The following is a 22,282-nucleotide window of genomic DNA, read 5'->3' on the forward strand; positions in this document are numbered from 1 at the left end:
AGTGACAAAAATTTCTTCAGGATCTTCCATGGAGGGGTTTTAAACTTAGATTTGACTTTATAATTCACTTTTTGACTTTCATAATTATAATTTTTAATCGAGTTATTAAGCGTCGAAAATGGCCATTTTCGCATTTTTTAAATTTTAAATTGCGTATAACTCGACAACAATCAATTGTAGTGAAAAATGACAAGAGACTTTTTTTACTCAGAATGACCCAAGTGATCTAAAAAATTGTTCGAAATGAAAACATTATTTTTGTGAATTCATTTTAACAATTTTTCAACCACGGCCACGCCTGACACCCTGTGGATTGTTATAAGGACCTCTTTTTGAGTAAGTTTGTGCAAAAAATCTAATCGGAATAATTTCGCTAACGGGGGCGACGATACAGCTCGGTCTAACTAGTTATTTGATAGGTATGCGATTTTTTAATCTTGTCGAATTATCATTTGAGCGCCACATAATCGTTCGCTTATCGATGAGATAGAATTACCGCCCACACACTATTGCACTATGTCTGGAATTTTTCCCACGAAATCAGGGTATAGTTAGGTATTTATCTACAGAATGGGTGTTTGTTATTTTTATAGCCGGATTTTTTATTTTATATCTATAGAGAGACTAATATTGCCATATGCCATCCAAACAAAGTAAAACTGAACTATTTAATCTCTCAACTTTTGTTTTAAAATTAATTTTTGATTTTTTTGTAAATATTTTTGCAATTTTTGACCCTCTGTTTTGGCGCCCCTAAAGGATGGCGCCCGTGTGCATTGCACACTTTGCACATATGGTAGCGGGGGCCCTGCAGACAACTTATTTAAATATGAATGAGATTGCTCTTTGAAATGAGATTTTCCTAATTAATTTTCAATAGGTTGGATATCAAATTAAAAAAAAAAACAAAAGATATGAGATTAAAGCTTTAGTTCTGTAGTTTCAAAATGCATAATTCTATTTTGATTTTATCTTGCAGAAGTCGGTTTAAAATATCCGTAAAGAAATTTGTGTACCGTTACGTTTTGGAATATATAGACTTGACCAAAGTCTGAACTTCAATGTTCAAAAAACACATTGTTTATTTCTTTCTCACAAGCTGAATATTGTTTTAATGGAACGAATATGATGTTACAATATTACAGAATAAGTTTACCCAAAGTTTATCATGGTAACCTGCTTATTTTTACCAATTGAAGGGTTTGGAATAAAAACGGTATAAGTCCATTAAACCTTGTTTTGAGATAATTGGACTTAGTTATTTCATCACTGTAAATTACTAAAATAATTTAGATAAACTATGATGCCTACATAAATTTTGTAAGGATCTTATTTTTTGGTTCCAAATGTAAAATAAAAAGTAGTAGAAAAAAAATTTATTGAAAAAAAATGTGCTTATACCGTTTTTATTCTATATAAAAGTACATATTTGAAAATTAAACTGTTTATTTCCAGACTGGTATGAATTACATTTTATTCATCATCAGAGGATAATATTGTATAATCATCATCATCAGCAAATTCAGAAAACTCTGGCAGGAACATCTTAACACAAAATTATAGTGAAGTTTGTCCACCCCATACCAATTTTATGGGGGTTTTGTTCCCTTAAGCCCCCCCCCCCAAACTTTTGTGAACGTTCCAATTAATTCATTATTGTGGTACCATCAGTTAAACACAACGTTTTAAAAACTTTTTTGCCTCCTAGTATTTTTTCGATAAGCCAGTTTTTATCGAGATGCGGTTTCTTTTTTAATATACAATTTACATACAAATTTTATGGGGGTTTTGTTCCTTTAAACTCTCCAAATGTTTGTGTACATTCCAATTAAACTATTATTGTGGTACCACATTAGTTAAACACAGTGTTTTTAAAACTTTTTTGCCTCTTAGTCTTTTTTTGACAAGTCACCTTCTATCAAGATGTGGCTTCTTTTTCAAAATATACCTAAAAATGTAAATTATAAATAAATTTTCATAATTATTACCAGGTCTCTATAATCATACTTAACCATATGCAAAAAATATGTGGTGGATTCGACAAATATTCAAAATATGTCGATAAACACTGGCTTATCGAAAAAGTACTAAGAGGCAAAAAAGTTTTAAAAATACTAATGGTGCCACAATAATAATTTAATTGGAACGTACACAAAAGCTTGGGGGGGGGGGTTGCTGCCATAAAAATGCTACATGTTAATTTTCATTAAAAAGTCTCTAAGACTTTTCGATATATAAAAAAAATCGATTTTCATTTTGTAACTTCAAAGGGCTGTAACTTTTTTGTGTGCACTATTGTATATATTAAGTGAGGTTCAATCAACCTATTATTTGACCCCAGAATATGTGGTATAATTTATGACCAATCTTTTCGGGACATCCTGTATATTTTTCGAAATATAATTTTTCGAAAAGAAGAGAGTTTTATTTGCTCATCATCTGTTTGTTAGATTTTCAATAGAGACAAGATATTTTTTGTAAAAAGCTGTTTTGATGATTAAACTGGCATTTAAGAATACATTTTTTTGCCAAAAATAGAGGTCTTAAATGTAGAAGTGGCTCGTTACATTCTGCCAAAAGAGCTGGTATAGGAGTAGATTTGAGGGCTCCGAGGACTAACATTAAGGCTTTGTATCTTATTCGATCCAACTTAATTAAACGAGATTTTGAAGCTTCCATAGACCTTTTTTTTAGATAAAAATTTCTGATTTATAAATCATCTTCATATTTTATAGACAATTTTAATAGCAGGTGTGTTAATATATAAAAAGAGGTACCACACAATTTTTTTATTAAAAAATAAATTACTACAACTAATTGTCGCTATTGAAAGTCTCCATTTGGTAATCTTTCAGGATGCTTTGGTTTCGGTCTCTTCACATCGATTTTCTTCAGTAAAATCTTCTCCATGCCATGGATTGGCGACTCGAAAATAATGCACAGAACAAATGCCAATGTAAATGTTAGCACTATGTGGCCCAACACTTTTGATGCCTAAAAAAACAATGAATTTAAAAATTTACAAAATTAAGAAGTCACTATAGACCGGACAGTATCGTCGCCCCCGCTAGCGAAATTATTCCGATTTGATTTTTTTGCACAAACTTACTCAAAAAGAGGTCCTTATAACATATCCACAGGGTTCCGGGCGGTGCCGTGGTCGAAAAATTGTTTAAACAATTTTTTTAAACAAATTCACAAAAAGAATTTTTTCATTTCGAACAAAATTTTTTTAGATAAATTGGCTTATTCTGAGCAAAAAAGGTCTCTTGTCATTTTTTTTCTAAAATTGATTGTTGTCGAGTTATATGCGGTTAAAAATTTGAAAAATGCGAAAATGGCCATTTTTAAGGCTTAATAACTCGATTAAACATTATTATTATGAAATTCAAAAAGTCACCAAATCAAGTTTCAAATCCCTTCTTCAAGGTCCTGAAGAGATTTTGTCATTATTTTATTAGAAAGCTGTTATTAACAATTAGCGCTATAGTCCAGGATTTATCGTCGCCCCCGTTAGTGAAATATTTCACTATTTACATATATGAAATATTTCACAATAACATTTATTCCGATTCCATTTTTTTGCAGAAACCTACTCAAAACGAGGTCCTTATAACATATCCACAGGGCGCCGGGCGGTGACGTGGTCGAAAAATTTAGAAAGAATTTCTAAATTCATATTATTTGACACACCTGGTATAAAATTAACAAACTTAGATAACTGATGGTTGCATCTTGAGGTTTAGACCATGCACAGATTTTTATGAAGAATAACTTTTTTTTGTAAAATTATGAATAAAAGAGTTATTACATGTCTAATAAATAAAAAATGTTCGGAATCAGTAACTTAGGAAAATTTCAGAAATTTTTTTTTTCAAGTAGAAGGCTGTTATTGCATATTTGAATATGGTTTTTAATTACAAATAACTATTCATCATAACATTTTTTGATATTTTGAAATATAAAGGCAGTTTGCTCTTGAGCGAAATTCATATTTTTTGACATACCTCGTATACTGTTGACAAAATTTGATATCTGATGATTGTATCTTAGATTTTAGACTATTCAGAGCACTTTATAAAGAATGACTTTTTTTCGTAAAATTGATATTAAAATAGTTTCCCATATGGTTCCAAGTTACGCAGACACCCTGTACAACGTTATTAGGCGTCAACGCCCATCGGTAGGGATCTATGGAGGAGTATCACCAAGCCGCAAGCCCTTATCCCTTGCCGTACCGCTCCTCCATAGGCCGATCAGACGCCAGTTTATTCCAGACCAAGTCGTAGATTCTATCGAATTTTATACTACGACGTTGGCCTTATTATTAATTTCAAATGACCGGGCTGGGGCCCCTCGATCGCAAATCCACTAAACTTGTCGATCGACTGCGCCTCAGCCAACTGAGCCGTCTGACCGACTAAAAAAATACTTACCAATTCAAATATGCTCATATACATCGCTTGCCGATTTACCCCTGAGCTATATATCTCCACCAATCCGTTAGCTAAGTATGCACAGTATGTAAGTCGACTGGCTGGTATAAAGAATTTGTGGGATAAGAATTTGTTGATGTAGGCTAAAAAAATAAAAAAAAACATAAGATACCGAGGTTCTATAGTCATATTACTTCATATACAGGGTGTTTGGTAAAGAATGGGCCATAGCTTAACCATAGATTCCTTAGGTTCAAATAGGTCGATTTAAGCTAACTTACGTTAGTACAAAAGTTAATAATAACCGAAATACAGGGTGTCAAAGTTAAACTTTTATTTTATTTATTTTTGAATATTTCCTGACAGGCATGGGACAACAACACGAAATTTGTTAAGTGTTGCTGGTACTGTACACCCTAATAACTTATGTTAAACAAACGTTTCTGGCTACTACCAGAGGCGTACGACGGGGGTACCTGAATGGTTGACCCTTCCCAAATTCTACGCCACTGGCGGAATTGCTATTTTAGTGCAATTTTTTTATTCTCCAATACTTTCTATGTAAAAAACATACTCTTCATTCGTAACGATAAAGCCATTAGTTTTCGAGATATTTGAAGCTAAAAACGAAGGAGCATAATACATTAATCAAAATAAGTGTGCCTTTTCATTTTTAACTTCAAATACAGTCAAACCTGCCATATCCGGATCGATGTGGCGACAGACCGATCCGGATATGAAAAAATCCGGATATCAACACCACTTCTTTTATAGTCTCTGAAACGTTTTCTCCTTCATACATTCCAGTAATCAACGCCGTCAATAACTTTCGTCGATAGACACGTTTTATAGATTCTATAATACATTATTTCTCCATCTTTTAGTTCTTTTGGGTCGGCATGAGAGGATGCGTTGTCCAACAGCAGGACTGCTTTTCTGGGTTTAATTTCGGTAGATCCGGACGGCGCAGAACCGTCCGGATATGGCAGGTTGTACTGTATCTCGAAAACTAATGACTTTATCGTTACGAATGAAGGGTATATTATTTGAATAGAAAGTATTGGGGAATCTAAAAATTATGCTAAAATAGCAGTTTCATCAGTGGCGTAGAATTTGGGAAGGGTCAACCATTCACTTTCCCCTGTAGTACGCCTCTGGTAGTAGCCAGAAACGATTAATTAACATAATTTAGTAGGGTGTACAGTGCCTTCACTTTCTGCCAAGTATCACACGGATATGTCAAATTATTTTAAAGTATTCTTTTTTTAAATAATTTATTCTTTATTTAAAACTTTAAGAACTATGTGTGTCCGGTACTATAAAACTATTTGACATATCCTTATGGTACTTAACAGAAAGTGTAGGTACTGTACACCCTACTAAATTATGTTAAAAATCGTTTGTCGTTAATACCACAGGCGTACGACAGGGAAAAGTGAATGGTTGACCCTTTCCAAATTCTACGCCACGGATGAAACTGCTATTTTAGCAATATTTTTATATTCTCCAATACTTTCTATGCAAATAACATACTCTTCATTCGTAACGATAAAGTAATTAGTTTTCGAGATATTTGAAGTTAAAAATGAAAAGGCACACTTATTTTAATTAATGATTATGCTCCTTCGTTTTTAGCTTCAAATATCTCGAAAACTAATGGCTTTATCGTTACGAATGAAGAGTATGTTTTTTACATAGAAAGTATATATATACATTAGCACTTCGAGCCAAGCAGGCTCATGGCTTGGTTTACAATCTTCCTCCATTCTTGCTTGTTCTTCGCTTTTTCTTTCCAATTGGTTGCATTGAGATACTTCAGGTCATCATTAACTTCATGGCTCCATCTGGTCCTAGGTCTTCCTTTTCTCTTTTTACCACCTATTGTAGCGCTTAACATGATTTTAGGCATTCTAACTTGGGCCATTCTTTGGACATGTCCTAACCATCTAAGTCTTTGTGATCTTACAACTGCAATTATATTAGGCTCCTTATACAATTCTTCTAATTCCTTGTTTGTTCTTCGTGTCCACTGATTGTTAATTATTTTTCCCCCAAATATCCTTCTAAGTATTTTTCTTTCCCATACTTGTAACATTGATTGCTCGGTTTTTGTCATAGTCCAAGTTTCTGAGGCATACGTAACTATTGGTCGTATCACAGTTTTATACGTTCTTAATTTAGCTGCTTTGGATATACTTTTGCTTCTGAGTATTCTATTGAGTGCATACATGCAACGATTCCCTGACATTAGTCTTTTGTGTATTTCATCCCGGATGTTTGGTTTACTAGAAAATAAGGTCCCTAAATATTCAAATCTGTCTACCTTTTCAAATTTATACATTGTTCCTTCATTCGTTGTTATCATTAAATATTGCCCTTGTTCAAATTTTTTGTCGGTCCATTCCATATACTTAGTTTTTGTTTCATTTATATAAAGTCCTTTTTCTCGAGCTGCCTTTTCTAGTCGTTCTACTACCTCTTTTAATTGTTCCTTGCTTCTGGATAGAATTACTACATCATCCGCGAATGCCAAACATTGATGTTTTTTGTGATATATATGTCCTGATCTGTTAATATTAGCCTCTTTTATTATTATTTCCAATACTACATTAAATAGCAGTGATGACAACGGATCCCCTTGTCGTACTCCTTCTTGCACTTCGAAATTTTCTGTTAGTTTGTTATTTACTTTTACTTTATTTTCTGTTTTCGTAAGTGTAAGCTTTATCATTCTTATTATTTTTGGTGAAACTTCTAGATTTTTTAACGCTTTATATATTTCTTTTCTTTTTATTCTATCAAAAGCTTGCTTAAAATCTAAGAAGAGTGCCATTGTTGGTTTATTATATTCATAGCTCTCAGCTTGTATTTCTATTAAAGTAAAGATGTTGTCTATAGTACTTCTTCCTTTTCTAAAGCCACACTGGTATTCACCTATGCTATTGTTAAGACTTCTTGCTAGCTTGTTTTTGATGTGGACTGCTAATATCTTATATATTACATTTAATAGTGCCACGCCCCTATAATTTTGACATTCTGCTTTGTCCCCCTTTTTATAAAGAGGACATATCACTGCTTGCTTCCACTCCATTGGTAGTTCTTCCTTTTCCCATATGTTTTTTAGTAATTTGTGTATTTTGTCTGTCAGCTGCGCTCCTCCATATTTTAACATTTCCGCTGTTATAGAATCACTTCCAGGACATTTATAGTTTTTTAGATTCTTAATAATAATTTCAACTTCATTTAGGGATGGTGCTATATCTTCCGTACTGTCTCTTTGCATATTCATTATTTCGTCTGTGTATCCTTCATTACATAGAAAGTATTGGAGAATAAAAAAATTGCACTAAAATAGCAATTCCGCCAGTGGCGTAGAATTTGGGAAGGGTCAACCATTCACGTTCCCCCGTCGTACGCCTCTGGTAGTAGCCAGAAACGTTTGTTTAAGATAATTTAGTAGGGTGTATAGTACCAGCACCACTTACCAAATTTTGTGTTGTTGTTGCATGCCTGTCAGGAAATATTCAAAAATAAATAAAATAAAAGTTTAACTTTGTCACCCTGTATTTCGGTTATTATCAACTTTTGTACTAAGGTAAGTTGGCTTAAATCGACCTATTTTAACCTCAGGAATGTAAAGTTAAGCTATGGCCCATTCTTTACCAAACACCCTGTATATCGAGATTTTTTTAATAGTTGTTAATTTTTGTGTTTTACGAATATTAATAAAAGCACCCAAGAACAACAAAGTAGCTATCAAAATGGGCAATAGAATATACAGTCCATTTAGGACGACAAAGGGACAAGGGGGGCTACTACAGAGCTGCTCCATATCTCCTACCCTGTTCAAAATATTCCTGGAAAAAACCCTGAAACCGTGGAAAAAAAGGTGCGAAGGAATGGGTATAAATACCAGTAAGGAACGAATATCTATACAGGGTGTTTCATTAATAATTGTCCATATAGTAACTGGAGAAAGCACAAAATACGAAGATTTAACCTAAAACACTTAAGGTACTAGTACACTTTAGAAGACCAAAAATAAGCATGTTTTCAAGATTTTTTTCTCAGAACCTTTATTGGAAATGAACATAAAACTTCTTACATATTAATGTCTAACTCTTAGAGAATACAAAAAATAGATGTTTTTTCATTCATGCACGTTCACTAATATTGTAGAGGGCGCCAAAGTTGAGGCATCGAAAAAAAGTAGTTCCGATGGCAGACAGTTAATCTCAGGATTGGGATCTCTGAAACAAAAAAATCGTACGGCATTTGAAAAAGGAAGGTTTCTTACGTGACAATTTACCACCGTTAGTGAAAAATTGCGCAAAAAAAAGATTTTACGGAAATTTGAAAAATTTTTGTGAAAAAATCGCCCGTTTTTCTTCAGTTTTTCAGGGTTAAAAAATATTTATTTTTTATTTTTTGGTTAAATTGTGGTAAATTGTCACATAATAAACCTTCCTTTTTCGAATGCAGTACGATTTTTTTGTTTCAGATATCTCAATCCTGAGATTAACTGTCCGCCATCATTTTTCGAGGCCTCGATTTTTGCGCCCTCTACAATATTAGTGTACGTGCATAAATGAAAAAAGATATATTTTTTGTACTCTCTAAGAGTTAGATATTAATATGTAAAAAGTTATATGTTAATTTCTAATAAAGGTTCTGAGAAAAAAAATCATGAAAAATATAATTATTTTGGTCTTCTAAAGTGTACTATAGTACCTTAAATAAAATGTGGTTCCTTACTGAGTTACAGGGTGTTTTATTTAAAAACTATTTTTGCTCAGAATTTTAAAACTATTCAACGTATTCTTTTCATACTTGGCAGAACGTGCGACTACTAGACACCCTACTAAATTATGATAAACAAACGTTTCTAGCTACTACCAGAGGCGTACTACAGGGGGTGGTGAATGGTTGACCCTTCTCAAATTCTACGTCACTGGAGGAATTACTATTTTAGTGCCATATTTAGATTCTCCAATACTTTCTACGTAAATAATACACTCTTTATTGGTAACGATAAAGTCATTAGTTTTCGAGATATTTGAAGCTAAATATGAAACAGCACAGTTATTAAAGCTTGTCACGCACGGGGAACTATATGTACTATTTATATCTCATATCGCTTATTATTACTATTTAATAATATATATTATGGTTCCGTGTATGCAGGCTCAGTCATTACTACTGCTTATAATCCTCAAGAAAATGGTCAAGTGGAGGAGTTGAATTGTACTGTCTGGAAAGCTATTCAACTGGTCTGTAAATCACATGAAGCACCTATATTGAGACTTGGGAACAACATTTGTGCTGAATTCCATTTCGTCTGTCTAATAAGCAAATTGCCTAAGTCCATTTTTTACGAAAATTGTTTTTTGGTATCATTTAGTAGTAGACGGTAAAAGCTACCGCCTGACATTTCCCACAGGCGCCATTAATATATTTGCTGAAGTCCAAACGTTCTTTTCCATTCATACGAATATTGCCTATGTCAGTGTTTCTGAAGTTGTTTTTATTGAAAACGTTAGAAAATGTAAGTAAATAAATATATTTTGATTATTATTATTATTAGTCCATGTGGTGAGACCGCTCCCGTCTGAAAAACATTTCTAATTCGGTTTCTCTGCGGATTCATATTCAAAAAAATGTCCCCTTTAAACAATCTGAAGGGTGCCGGACGGAATTTTTGGGCAGAAATTGTTTAAACAGTTTTTTTAAACAAATACATAAGATCACCTTTTATTACTCCAAAAAATATATGTTTGGGTTTTTTTGGGTCATTCTAAACAAGAAAGGTATCTTTTGATTTTTCTCAAAAATTGACAGTTTTCGAGTTATAGGCGATATAAAATCTAAAAAATGCGAAAATACGCATTTTCGAGGCTTAAAAACTCATATTTTAATTAGTATTTTTGAGGGTGTCAATAACTTTGATTAAAGTTTAAACATTCCTTTTCAAGATTCCGAAGAGTGATCGGGTCTAACTTCAATTTAGACCGTAGTTTTTTTATTGTTAATTATGCGTGTCCATCCGGTTTTTTCGCCGGTGCGGCGTGCACTATTTTCAAAAATCTCCTATTTTGCTCCGAAAAATATGTTTTCTAGATTCTTTGGGACATTCTAAATAAAATAAGTTTCTTGACATTTTTCTCAAAAATTAATAGTTTTAAAGTGATAAGCGATTTAAAATCCGAAAAATGACAAAAACACATTTTCTCATTTTAAATCGCTTATAACTTTAAAACTAGTAACTTTTGAGAAAAATGTCAAGAAACTTATTTTTTAGAATGTCCCAAAGAATCTAGAAAAAATATTTTTCGGAGGAAAATAGAAGATTTTTGAAATAGAGCGCGCCGCACCGGCCAAAAAATCAGATGGACATGCATAATTAACAATTATTAAAAAACTACGTTCTAAATTTAAGCTAGACCCGATCACTCTTCGGAGTCTTGAAAAGGAATATGTTTAAACTTTAATCCAATTTATTGGCACCCTTAAAAATACTAATTTAAATACGAGTCTTTAAGCCTCGAAAATGCGTATTTTCGCATTTTTTAGATTTTAAATCGCCTATAACTCGAAAACTGTCAATTTTTGAGAAAAATTGCAAGATAGGTACATTTCTTGTTTAGAATGACCCAAAAAACTTAAAAATATATTTTTTGGAGCAATAAAAGGTGATAATCTTATGTATTTGTTTAAAAAATTGTTTAAACAATTTCTGCCCACAAATTCCGTCCGGCACCCTTCAGATTTCTTTAAAGGGGACATTTTTGAATATATGAATCCGCAGAGAAACCGAATTAGACATGTTCTTCAGACGGGAGAGGTCTCACCACATGGACTATATGGATATTAGTATAATAAGTAGAAAGTTCGTGTAAATATTTTGTTTAATTAAGTATTGCAGGGAGTTAGGCAATTTTCTCTTTTTACTTTTGTTCCAAAGTTTTTTGTCTCTCCTGTAAAATATTCAATTTGTGACTTAGGCAATTTGCTTATTAGACCGACGGCGACGATTTGTTCATTGTTGTGTACAGTAGTTAACTGTACTTACGCCACATGAAAAAATTATCTTGCACACACATCGCTCTTTAAATGAGAATACAATACTGTCATGGCTATATAGTAGAATCAGGGTTGTCTTGATGAAAAGGTTCGATCAGAAAAACAAGCACCGCAGCTTACCATAGAGAAAGTGGAAGTAATAGAGGCAAATCCAGTATACTCTTAATAATAAATAACTTTTTCTAAACTACATTGGGTTTGTGGGATAGTGTATGAAGGTAGGTATATAGATTCATAATCCGCTCAAATATCATTCCAAGTGAATAATGGAGTTAGCAGGGTAACACTCTTAACCAACGTATTGTTTTTGTTAGCATTATGTATAATTTTATGTAGCCTTATATCATAGGTTCTACTTTATTATTTCAATGTGTATACAGCAAAACCTCCGTTAACCGCTTAACGCACTCACCCGAGTTAACTCGGTATTGAAATACGTTTCTATTTTCGCATAACCGAGTTAACCCAGGTGGGCGCATGAGGGTATTTGTTTTATATTTTTCCAATATGGGAAACTGGGGGAAGCCTATGTTCAAAATTGTACGAATTAAAGGGCAAAAGAAGAAGATAATTCCAATAAGATATGCGTTTTTTTACTTTAGATTATCTAGTTATCGTAGTTTATTTTACTGTAATAAAATAAATAGATAATTTTGTGACGTATTTTTGCAAATAAATCGGTGCGTTAAACGGTTAACCGAAGTAATTGGGGGGAGAGAGAGAGAGGAGAGAATTTCGGTTAAAAATACGCTGTGTCTAGGTACACGCTAACGTGTACGCAAATAAAAAAGTTAGGTACACGCGAAACGTCATCAATTCAGTGACGTCGCTATTTAGTGCAGTGTTAATACTGGTTTTTTGCATACACGCTAACTTGAGCCGCGTGTATGCTGTGGTAAGTATATACCGCGAGTCGCGAGTGTCAGAGTGTTGGAATTTGTCTAATCGCGTTGTGTTCACATTTTAATATTGATTAGTAAAGAGTTTCTTATTTTTTATTTGTTTAGTGTTTTTTTTAATTAACTATGGAATGTGGACAATTATTTAGTTCTTTTAATGAGTTTAACATTATTTTAAAACAGTATGAAAAAGATAAGAGGTAAAAATTCATGATTAACGGTAGCAGAAGTATTAAGATAAAAGATACATAGGGCGATTGATTAGTGTGATAAAGCTCAGTAGACCCGTAATAGATAGCAATAAAAGTTAATAACAAAAATTGTAGCAAACTTTGAGCTTCATATTACAAAATTAGTTAAAATGTTACAGGGCGTTCGATACCATAGTGGCAGACCAAACTTGTTTTTTTAAATGGAACACCCTATATTTTATTTTATGTTCGAAATCTTCTTAACTTCCCCATCACAAAAATATAAAGGTTTATTATGTTATATAGGGTATTTCCAAAGTTATAACATATTTTCTATGAAAATGAAAATCGTAACAAGTTCAATTCCCTGTACAAATAGAAATAAACACAACAGCATTGGTTTATAGTTTATAAACTGGTATAATTAACTTACGTAGTAAACAAATCTTTAACAATATTTTGTACATTTCATGTCAAATAAAATTTATTTCGTTAACGTGAATATAATACTTTTATATACACATTGATTTATTACATTATTAAGTTTGAAACATCTGAATAGTAATGTTGTATTTCTCTTGTATCAAATTACATAGTATTCTTGGTCAAAGTTGGTATTAAAAAATACTAAGAGGTGATTTCCTAATGTGTTGTATATTTAATTGCGTTCTTTAGTTGTATAATAGCAATGTTGACAAATTAAAATCAAATTGTTTCTGTTTTGTGATAAAAAATTAGTTTTTATTGACGAAATTATTGAAACTCGGCCGTTTCGGTTAACAGAGGTTTTACTGTAGTTGCAACCAAAGGGATTTGTTGTAAGAGATAGTGTCTAATTAGTAGCCTATTATTTAGTTATAAATCTTTATTCATTATAATATAATATAATGACTACACATTTGCAAAAAGTCACTAATATTACTATTGTTATAAGCTCTTATAATACTTAGGAGCTCTTCATTTGATATACATTTTTTCTTTGAATGTGGTGCAGTTGATTGTGCTGCTTCTAACTGTGTGCATAGTTTATCTTGTCTTAGTTGTTCCTTTAGCAATTTTTCTATCACACGATATGGATAGTTATGGTGAAGGCTAAAGATGTTAGAAAAAGCGTGATGCCACGATTCTGTAGAATTTGGTGTCCTGGGTAACTCTTCCAGGGTAATATCATTGCAATTCCACATGTCAATTGCAAAACGTGGATTTCTTCGTGGACGTGTACGCCCAACCCAGGTTGCAATAAAATAATCAATAAAATTATGGAATTTGTCGTCTTCTCCGAAGCTTTCAATTAACTCGCTCCCCAGTAGTTCAAATGCATGTGAAACTTCTGCTGGTGGCACAAACGAAAGAGCACAAAATGATTTTATTATAATCTGAAAATATTCGTCATCTTTGTACATTTCCACCAAATCTAATTCCTGCACTTTACTCCAAATTGATTGACAAAAATGAAAAAAACAACCATGAATTCTAACATTAGGGACTAGCCGTCTGAAGGTGTTAACAAGTGCCATCTCAAAATCAATCATGACTGTATTAGGTCTTACACCAGGTCGAATGGTATCAATTATCTGGAAAATATTGCTCAAACTGCGCTCAAAAGTATCTTCATTTTTGTTTGGCAACAATGCATAGATGAATGGTATAGTTGTACCGTGAAAGACCCCATGTATAATCCATAATTGGTACCACAGATTTGGAGCACTAAAAGTGCTATCGACAACCCATGTTTGACATTGGATTAAACGTTTGAGGTCTAAAGTACAACTAAATATAATTATACGATTTTTATCTTCCACTCCACTGTCACTTAAAATAAAATCCTGAGGTGTTGAAGTCTTGGTTCTTCTTAGGTCATCAGGAATAATTATTTCTGTTAAGGAGTGAAGTGCACTGGGTATCGTACCAATTCTTTGACGGTGGCGGCTCACTGATTTTCGTAAATTTTTTAGCTTTGGGAGATGTATCTTTACTCCGTCCGATATCCCTTCTAGGGCACTGCTAACTACATCTTGTGCTGTAGAGCTGGTGGATGCAGCTTCTTCTCTAATCCTATGTGTTACAACCTTAACTGCAATTTGGGTTGGTGATGGAGCATGATTGTGTGGTTTTCCTGGATGAACATTACTTGCAGCATCAGTTGTTACAGTACCACCACATTTGGTAAATGATTCATCGCATCGCCAATAAATTTTGCCAGCAGCACCTTTTCTCACTGTATTATAGGAGAAACCTTCGTAAACTAATTTTCTTTTACCTCTTTGTGTAGATATGAAGGTTGCCATCTTAACTTTCTTTTCCATTATTCTTAGAGCAGTAAGCCACGAAATTAATACACAGTTGAGTTGCACGGAGTTTTTAACAATATATACAATTTAAGATCCTATTGACGGTTGAACGTGAAATACTAGAGCAAAATGTCTCTAATACAAGGTAAATTTTAAATCGAGACTTGCCTGATCAAAAAAATGCTCTTTTGCAAGATTGCCTACTGCCTGATTATCATAAAACTAAGAAACATTTGTTTTATTTTTAATATTTGGGAACTTGTTTGTTCTTTCTCAAAGGGTGTGTCCCAAATCATCGAATCCCAACTCATCGAAAAACATTTCATATCGTAATGAAATCGTATACAGCCACTTCATCGAAAGCCCAAACTCATCAACTGGACATTTTATATTATATATTTACGAGCAAAATATGGACAATCAGCATTGTACGGAAAAAATTGTCCACTTGTAGCATGTACAATTCATTGTATTGTACCTCCAAAACTGTACAATGTCCGAAATGGTAAAAATTAAAAATGATTATCGAAACATTCATCGATTCGAATCGATTATTATTGACAAGCGAGACACTTGTCGGTTTACTGTCAACTGTCATTAGTGTCATTGGTCATTGGTTTGATGTTTGATATTTATTTATTTATAATAAATGTTTATTTATTTAAATTTTAAATAAAGAGTTACAGTTTGTTTTGTTGTTCTTTTTTGAATCGAAAATGTGATAAAATGCTGTGTCCAAATAAAATATAATTAATAATAGTCACTATTGAAATTCATTCTCGCATCTCGAATTTTTCACCAACATCATTGTTAAAAACTAATACTAATCCCAGAGAAAAATCTCTTCATTTTCATGGCCTTATACATCCAGTTTCAGCAATTAGTGAAGGGTAATTACCGTTTTTATTAAAAATCACAAAGGGTTAAAAAAGATGTTGAAGAAATTTTTCTACAATAAGGTGATGATGATAATGTTACGGAAACCTTTCAAAGCTTCAAGAGATAGATACATCATTATAATACAAGGAAGATGTGTGTGATATATTTCAAATTTTCAAGGGATGTGTATGATAATTTAAAAGAAAAAAGGTAAATCTTCAAATATGCAGAGCTAAGGGGCAAATAGAAAACACAAGGTAGAATGTCAAGTGTGAAATGAAGCAATTGAAGTGGAGGTGTTTGGTTATGTACAAATGGACAAATACTATTAGTGTATCCCTTACATATATGAATCAGCATCTAACATTCATCGGATTTTAAAATCACATAAATTTCACCTTTATAAAATGAGATTACTTCATTGATTCAACAAGGATAATCCTGATCTTTAGCTAGTGAAATCATAAATATCAACCCATATCAATTATTATACCTTAGACTTTAGACTAGTTTAGACCATAAAAACTTATTGTATGCTGTGACAAAAAACAGGGACAGATATATCATTTCATGGGTAAGTAAATTCATAAATTAAACTTGGAAAACCTACCAGAAATTTAGCACCTATTAATTTAATCTTTCCTTCCAAAGTGTTTAAAATAGATACATATTACAGTAAAACCTCCGTTAACTGAAATCTTTTTAACCGAAACGGCAGATTTCGTCAATAGAGAGTAAATTTTTATCGCAAAACGGAAACAATTCGATGGTAATTTATCAACATCTTCAACATTGCTTTCATACAACTAAAGAAAGTTAAATATACAACACATTGCGAAATCACCTCATAGTATTTTTTAATACCAACTGTGCCCAAGAATAGTATGTAATGTGATATAAGAAAAATACAAAAATCAATGTTATTTTTAACCGAAATTCTTGTTATCCGAAACGCCCCCCCCCCAATTATTTCGGTTAACAGAGGTTTTACTGTATATGAGTCTTATATAAATTTCATATTATAATTACATTGAAAAATGAAGGAGTAAGTAAATAAATTGTTTTAGATTTCCTATCGATTCATCATTGCAAAAAATAGATTATAGCACTGCACCTTGAAAATTTTAAACCAACAAAGAGTTTTCCAACAAAGAAATGTGCTCCAAACATTTCACAGTGGTTTATTTCACCTTTATTACTAGTGGTTGGACTTAAAAAGCACAGCTCAAAGAAGATGCTGTATCCAAGCATTTTCGATTTTCCAAACCATTTAATTAAGCTAGTTAAAACTAGAAAATTTCCAGCAAAAATAGAAACAGTCTCATACAAAACAACAGACTCCAAAAGTGAAAATCTAATGTTATAAAATCCTAATGCGCCAAGTCAAGCATGCTGTCCGGTACAGTTTCGATATGTAATCATTTAATAAACTTAATTTTATTTTGTTATATATTTTTTATAACAGCTCCAGAGTGACTGAATCAAATTAGCTAATTTCGATTTTAAAACATCTGTAGTAGTCCAAGGAAGGTTTAAAAGGTGAGAAAATGCGATGAATTTGTAAAGAAAATACTAAAAACAACAATATTATTGTCATATACACACAGTTATATTATATTCCTTTAGATTTACATTACTAAAACTGCGGCTAACTCCGGGTCTATTTACTTTTTTATATTTCTGTGAAATCCATGCTTTTGGCAATTTGTTTGATCCATCCAATGGTTTATTAGGAATTAAAAAAAAACAATCTGGTAAAAATGTGTTTAAAAATAATGCATGAAGCTGCAGCTGCTGTTACAATCACAAGTTTAATATTTGATGGTTGAGCATCAAATATGGCTAATCAATCATCTTGGAGTTGATTTATCTTAAGTAATCTTAATTAAGTATGTTTTTTACATCCAGTCACAAATCAACCAGAATATGTAATATTTGACCCTCCACATATATTAAAGCTAATCTGCAATACTTTGGGTACTTTATTTTTTTTGATGGTAATAGTAAAGCCAATAGATGGGAATATTTTGAAAAATTAAAAAATTCAAGAAAAGGAAGGCCTTTATTTAGCAACTAGGATAATCCGAAGGCATATTAATTGGTTTAACCCCTTCGCTACTGATAACGCACCAGCACTTAATGTGGTTACTTCAGTCAGTGGTTCACTTCAATATATCTAAGTAATATGTTTGATTATGATTTTCAAAATAACCATTTATTTAATCTTATAAAGATGATTTATTTTCATTATTATAATATAAGGTTGTACCATGAAGGTGAGAAACTAAACAATAATGTAAATAGACTTAGAAGTAAGTTAACAAAAACTATTTTATTTTGTGGTCAATAAATAGATTTATATACATAATTTTTCCCCTAACATGAAACTTCCACCAACAAGTAAAATTACTTACTCTCCTGTAAATTTGTTTTTGATTCTCAAACAAGAAGAGATAGGTACGCTTTCAAATAAAGATTATGTTCTTTACATTGCTAAATACTAATAAAACAATAGAGGTTGTAGGAATGAGTTGGAGGTTTATTACCTTTGGTCTTGAGACAAAGATCCCAAACCTGTTGCTAAGTCGAAGATCAGGAGTAGCTGATGCTACCGAGAGAATAGCAACACTGAAATGAAACTGGACAGTACAACACTTTTTTTTACAAAATTACTTACCTCCAAATTCATTCAAAATGCTTTACTTTTACTGGTAGGCGAAAGTTGTGAAAGGATGCATTTTTGGCCTTAAATTGTTAATACAGTGGAACTTGGATATTACGGCCTCGGTAGTTACGTCATCTCGGTTGTAACGTCAATTTTTAATATGTCCTGTCAAACACTATTCGATAACATTATTAAAAACCCGGTTTTATCGGCTAAAAATAAAGTAACCCTCGTCTATAGCGTCATAAAATTTTAGAGTAGGCTGACTTTTATTTTATGAAGAATAAAGAGCAATGCGTTTCCGGCTTTGCGACATTGTTTCTTCTAAGACTGTGAGAAAGATTATCCCGTCTTTGTACAGTTGTGACGATGACAGTTCTATGATTTTTCATTTATCAGTGCCATTTTAACAGTCAATTTTTCTGTTTAAGAAAAGTCTGCTTAAGAAATTTTCGCTACCGTGAAATTGTGTTCGGCTCGTTTTGTTTTTAATTAGCTTTTTATTTTTTAATATGGAAAAACTGTAGTACCAGAAGGAAGTACTACTTTCATTTTTCGCTACCTCTTTTATAACGTCACTCTGATATAGCGTCATTTTTTTACTGGACCCTTCAATAACGCTATAGCCAAGTTCCACTGTAATTTAAAAAGTCTGCCTAAGCCACTGGAGGAAACATATACAGGGTGATTGATTAGTGGGGTAAAGCTCAATAGATCCGCTATGGTAATAGATAGCAATAAAAGTTAATAACAAAAATTGTAGACAACTTTGAGATTCACATTACAAAATTAGTTAGAATGTTACAGGGTGTTCGATAACATTGTGGCAGACCAAACTTGTTTTTTTAAATGGAACACCCTATATTTTATTTTATAGTCTAAATCTTCTTTTCTTAACTAACACAAAAATATAAAGGATTGTTATGTTGTACAGGGTATTTACAAAGTTATAACCAATTTTCTATGAAAATCGTAATAAGTTCAGCTCCCTGTATAGATAAAAATAAGCAGAACAGCAATGGTTTATTGGTGCCATATTTTTTTGCTGATTGTGAAAATTCTGAAGAATGATTGATATTGCTAATTTTCTTTATATCGAATACAGGGTGAGTCAAAACGCGAGTACATTATTTTCTCAGTAACTTTAAATAGAACACCCTGTATTTTATGTCACTATCGAAAAGTACTATTACCGTACTTTAATTTTTGTATAATATTCCCTATGTCTAAATTTAATAGTTTTCAAGATATTTTCATTTTTCAGAGCAAATTATTAATTAGGGGTCTAAATCTTTCCAAATTTTAAGTAAGCCATGATGACTGAATTTTAAAACTGATAATTTAAGATTACTGATTATCAATCAAATCAATGTAACAATGTAGCAAATAAAGAAACAAAAATAATTTATTAGTAATAAATTTTACAAAAAAAAAAAAAACAACCACAACATACCTACAACATTTTTGAAGCAATTAAAAACTATTTTGTATGTAAATGTAACAAATAAAGAAAGAAAAATAATTTATTACTCATAAATTTTGCAAAAATAAACCCAAACACAAAATACAACATTTTGTGAAAACAATTAAAAACTACTTTTTTGTATGTAAATGTAACAATGTAACAAATAAAGAACAAAAAATAATTTATTAGTAAACAATTTTACAAAAAAAACATGAACACACAAAATACAACATTTTTGAAAAAATTAAAAGCTACTTTTAGTAAAATATTTTATATATTTTGTACGTAAGGTGTTCAAAATGAGTTGAGTGAATGAGTTACTTACACTACGAAGCATTTGTAAATTAAAACTTCGAAATACATTTTGTAATCTATTTTTCATCGCATCCCTTGTTGTTGAAGGCATTTTATAACCTTCATTCTTAACGTAACCCCAAAAAAATCAGTCCAGTTTATTAAATTTTGGTGATCTGGGTAGCCACGCTACTGGTCCATTGAAAAATGAAAATATCTCGAAAACTAATAAATTTAGACATAGGGAATGTTGTATAAAAATTAAAGTACAATAATGGTACCTTTCAATAGTGATATAATATACAGGGTGTTCTATTTAAAATTACTCAGAAACTAATGTACTTGCGTTTGGACTCACCCTGTATTCGATATAAAGAAAATTAGCAATGTCAATTATTTTTAAAAATTTTAACAATAAATAAAAAAATATGGAATCAATAAACCATGGCCGTTGTGCTTATTTTTATTTATACAGGGAGCTGAACTTGTTGCGATTTTCATAGAAAATTGGTTATAACTTTGTAAATACCCTGTATAATATAACAGACCTTTATATTTTTGTAATGTGGAAGTTAAGAAGATTTCGAATATAAGATAAAATATAGGGTGTTCCATTTAAAAAAACATAACTTTAGTCTGTCACGATGTTATCGAACACCCTGTAACATTCTAATTAATTTTAAAATGTGAAGCTCAAAGTTGGCTACAATTTTTGTTATTAACTTTTATTGTTATCTATTACTATAGCGGAGCTATTGAGCTTCACCCCACTAATCAGTCACCCTGTAGGTTGGGGTTATCGAGGTCCATAGAACTCAAAAAAGCTTGTCAGAGACCTGGCCGCGTCAAAGTCACGGGAATAACATATAGAATAATATTTCTCTAGAATTCTATACTAATAGTGAACAACTATTATTCATCAGTGAAGCTTTCTTGTTGGTGTTAATCAGAATGGTTTAATGACTTACTTGCATTGCCTGTGATGCAAACCAACATAATCCATCCGATGGCAAGCGCCCAACATATTCTATGCAGGGCAGAATAAGCAGCATTTTCTAGAATGTTCGGTGAATGATCTGGCTGGTAAAACAGTACTACCGAGACCATCGATCCTAAGCCACCAACGACAGCCAGGATCCACCCGCAAATGATGACGTATCCTGGGATTTTTTTCCTAAAAAAATTAAATTAGACTGGATTGACATTATAAAATAAATGACTGGATTGAAAGGACTAACAGACAAAGATTACGATACGATACAGATACTAAAACGGCATCTCTCTATCTATAAGCGAGGTTCCTACAGCCTCTGCCGCTTCTCGCATTTCGACCGCCATCTTTTTCTGTCCATCCATTCGTCTTCTTTGATGACTTTATCTCTCATGATGTGCCGTACATTTTCTTCCCAGACAACTGAAGGCCTTCCCCTTCTTCTTCTTTGTTGTGGTATGTATTGGCCATTTCTTTGGCCATCTATCTTCATTCATTCGTTTCACGTGACCATACCACACTAGTTGTCTCGTTTCAATTCTATCTACACTGGAATATAAAATATTTGTCCTCCTTCTAATACCTTCATTCCTGATGTGATCTTTTTTGGATATACCACACGCTCTCCTTAGATAATCCATTTCTACTATTTCTATCTTTTTTCGTGATCTGCTAAATTTCTGCCCCATAAGTCATAATAGGCTCTACCAAGGTACGATAGATTGTCAATTTCGTTTTTTGTCTTATATCTTCAGACTATAGTAGAGAGCTTAGAATGTTTACCGCTTTTTTGCCCTGCTGCGTTCTGTTTTCGATGTCTCTTTTGGTAGTCCCTTCGTTAGATATTATAGATCCGAGATATTTATATTCTTTACATGTTTTTGTGGTTCTAATTTCTAAATCTGGATCTTCTTCATCATCCTCTATTTAAAGATACTCTTTCTTTGACATATTCATATTGAGGCCCCATTTTTAATATTCTTTCTTTAGTTTTTTAAACACGTAGTCCATGTCTTCCTCATCATTCGCTGCGACTACCTGATCATCTGCGAAAAACAAAGTTTGTTAGACATTTACCACCGCCCATGTCT

General features: G+C 32.3%; 1 protein-coding gene across 1 annotated transcript in view; it reads right to left on the reverse strand.

Annotated features, from left to right (window-relative positions):
• Positions 1-2,774: 2,774 nt before the first annotated feature.
• LOC114328256 (nose resistant to fluoxetine protein 6-like) overlaps positions 2,775-22,282 on the reverse strand; it is a 142,069-nt gene continuing 122,561 nt past the window's right edge. Inside the window, exons 10-12 of the mRNA XM_050659611.1 lie at positions 21,169-21,374; positions 4,437-4,579; positions 2,775-2,994 (exon numbers count right to left, since the gene is read on the reverse strand). Coding sequence (XP_050515568.1) covers positions 2,824-2,994; positions 4,437-4,579; positions 21,169-21,374 — 520 coding nt within the window. The 3' untranslated portion in view covers positions 2,775-2,823. The remainder of the gene's footprint in view (positions 2,995-4,436; positions 4,580-21,168; positions 21,375-22,282) is intronic.

The sequence above is a fragment of the Diabrotica virgifera genome, chromosome 8 (assembly GCF_917563875.1).
Source record: "Diabrotica virgifera virgifera chromosome 8, PGI_DIABVI_V3a".
Lineage (NCBI taxonomy): Eukaryota > Metazoa > Arthropoda > Insecta > Coleoptera > Chrysomelidae > Diabrotica > Diabrotica virgifera.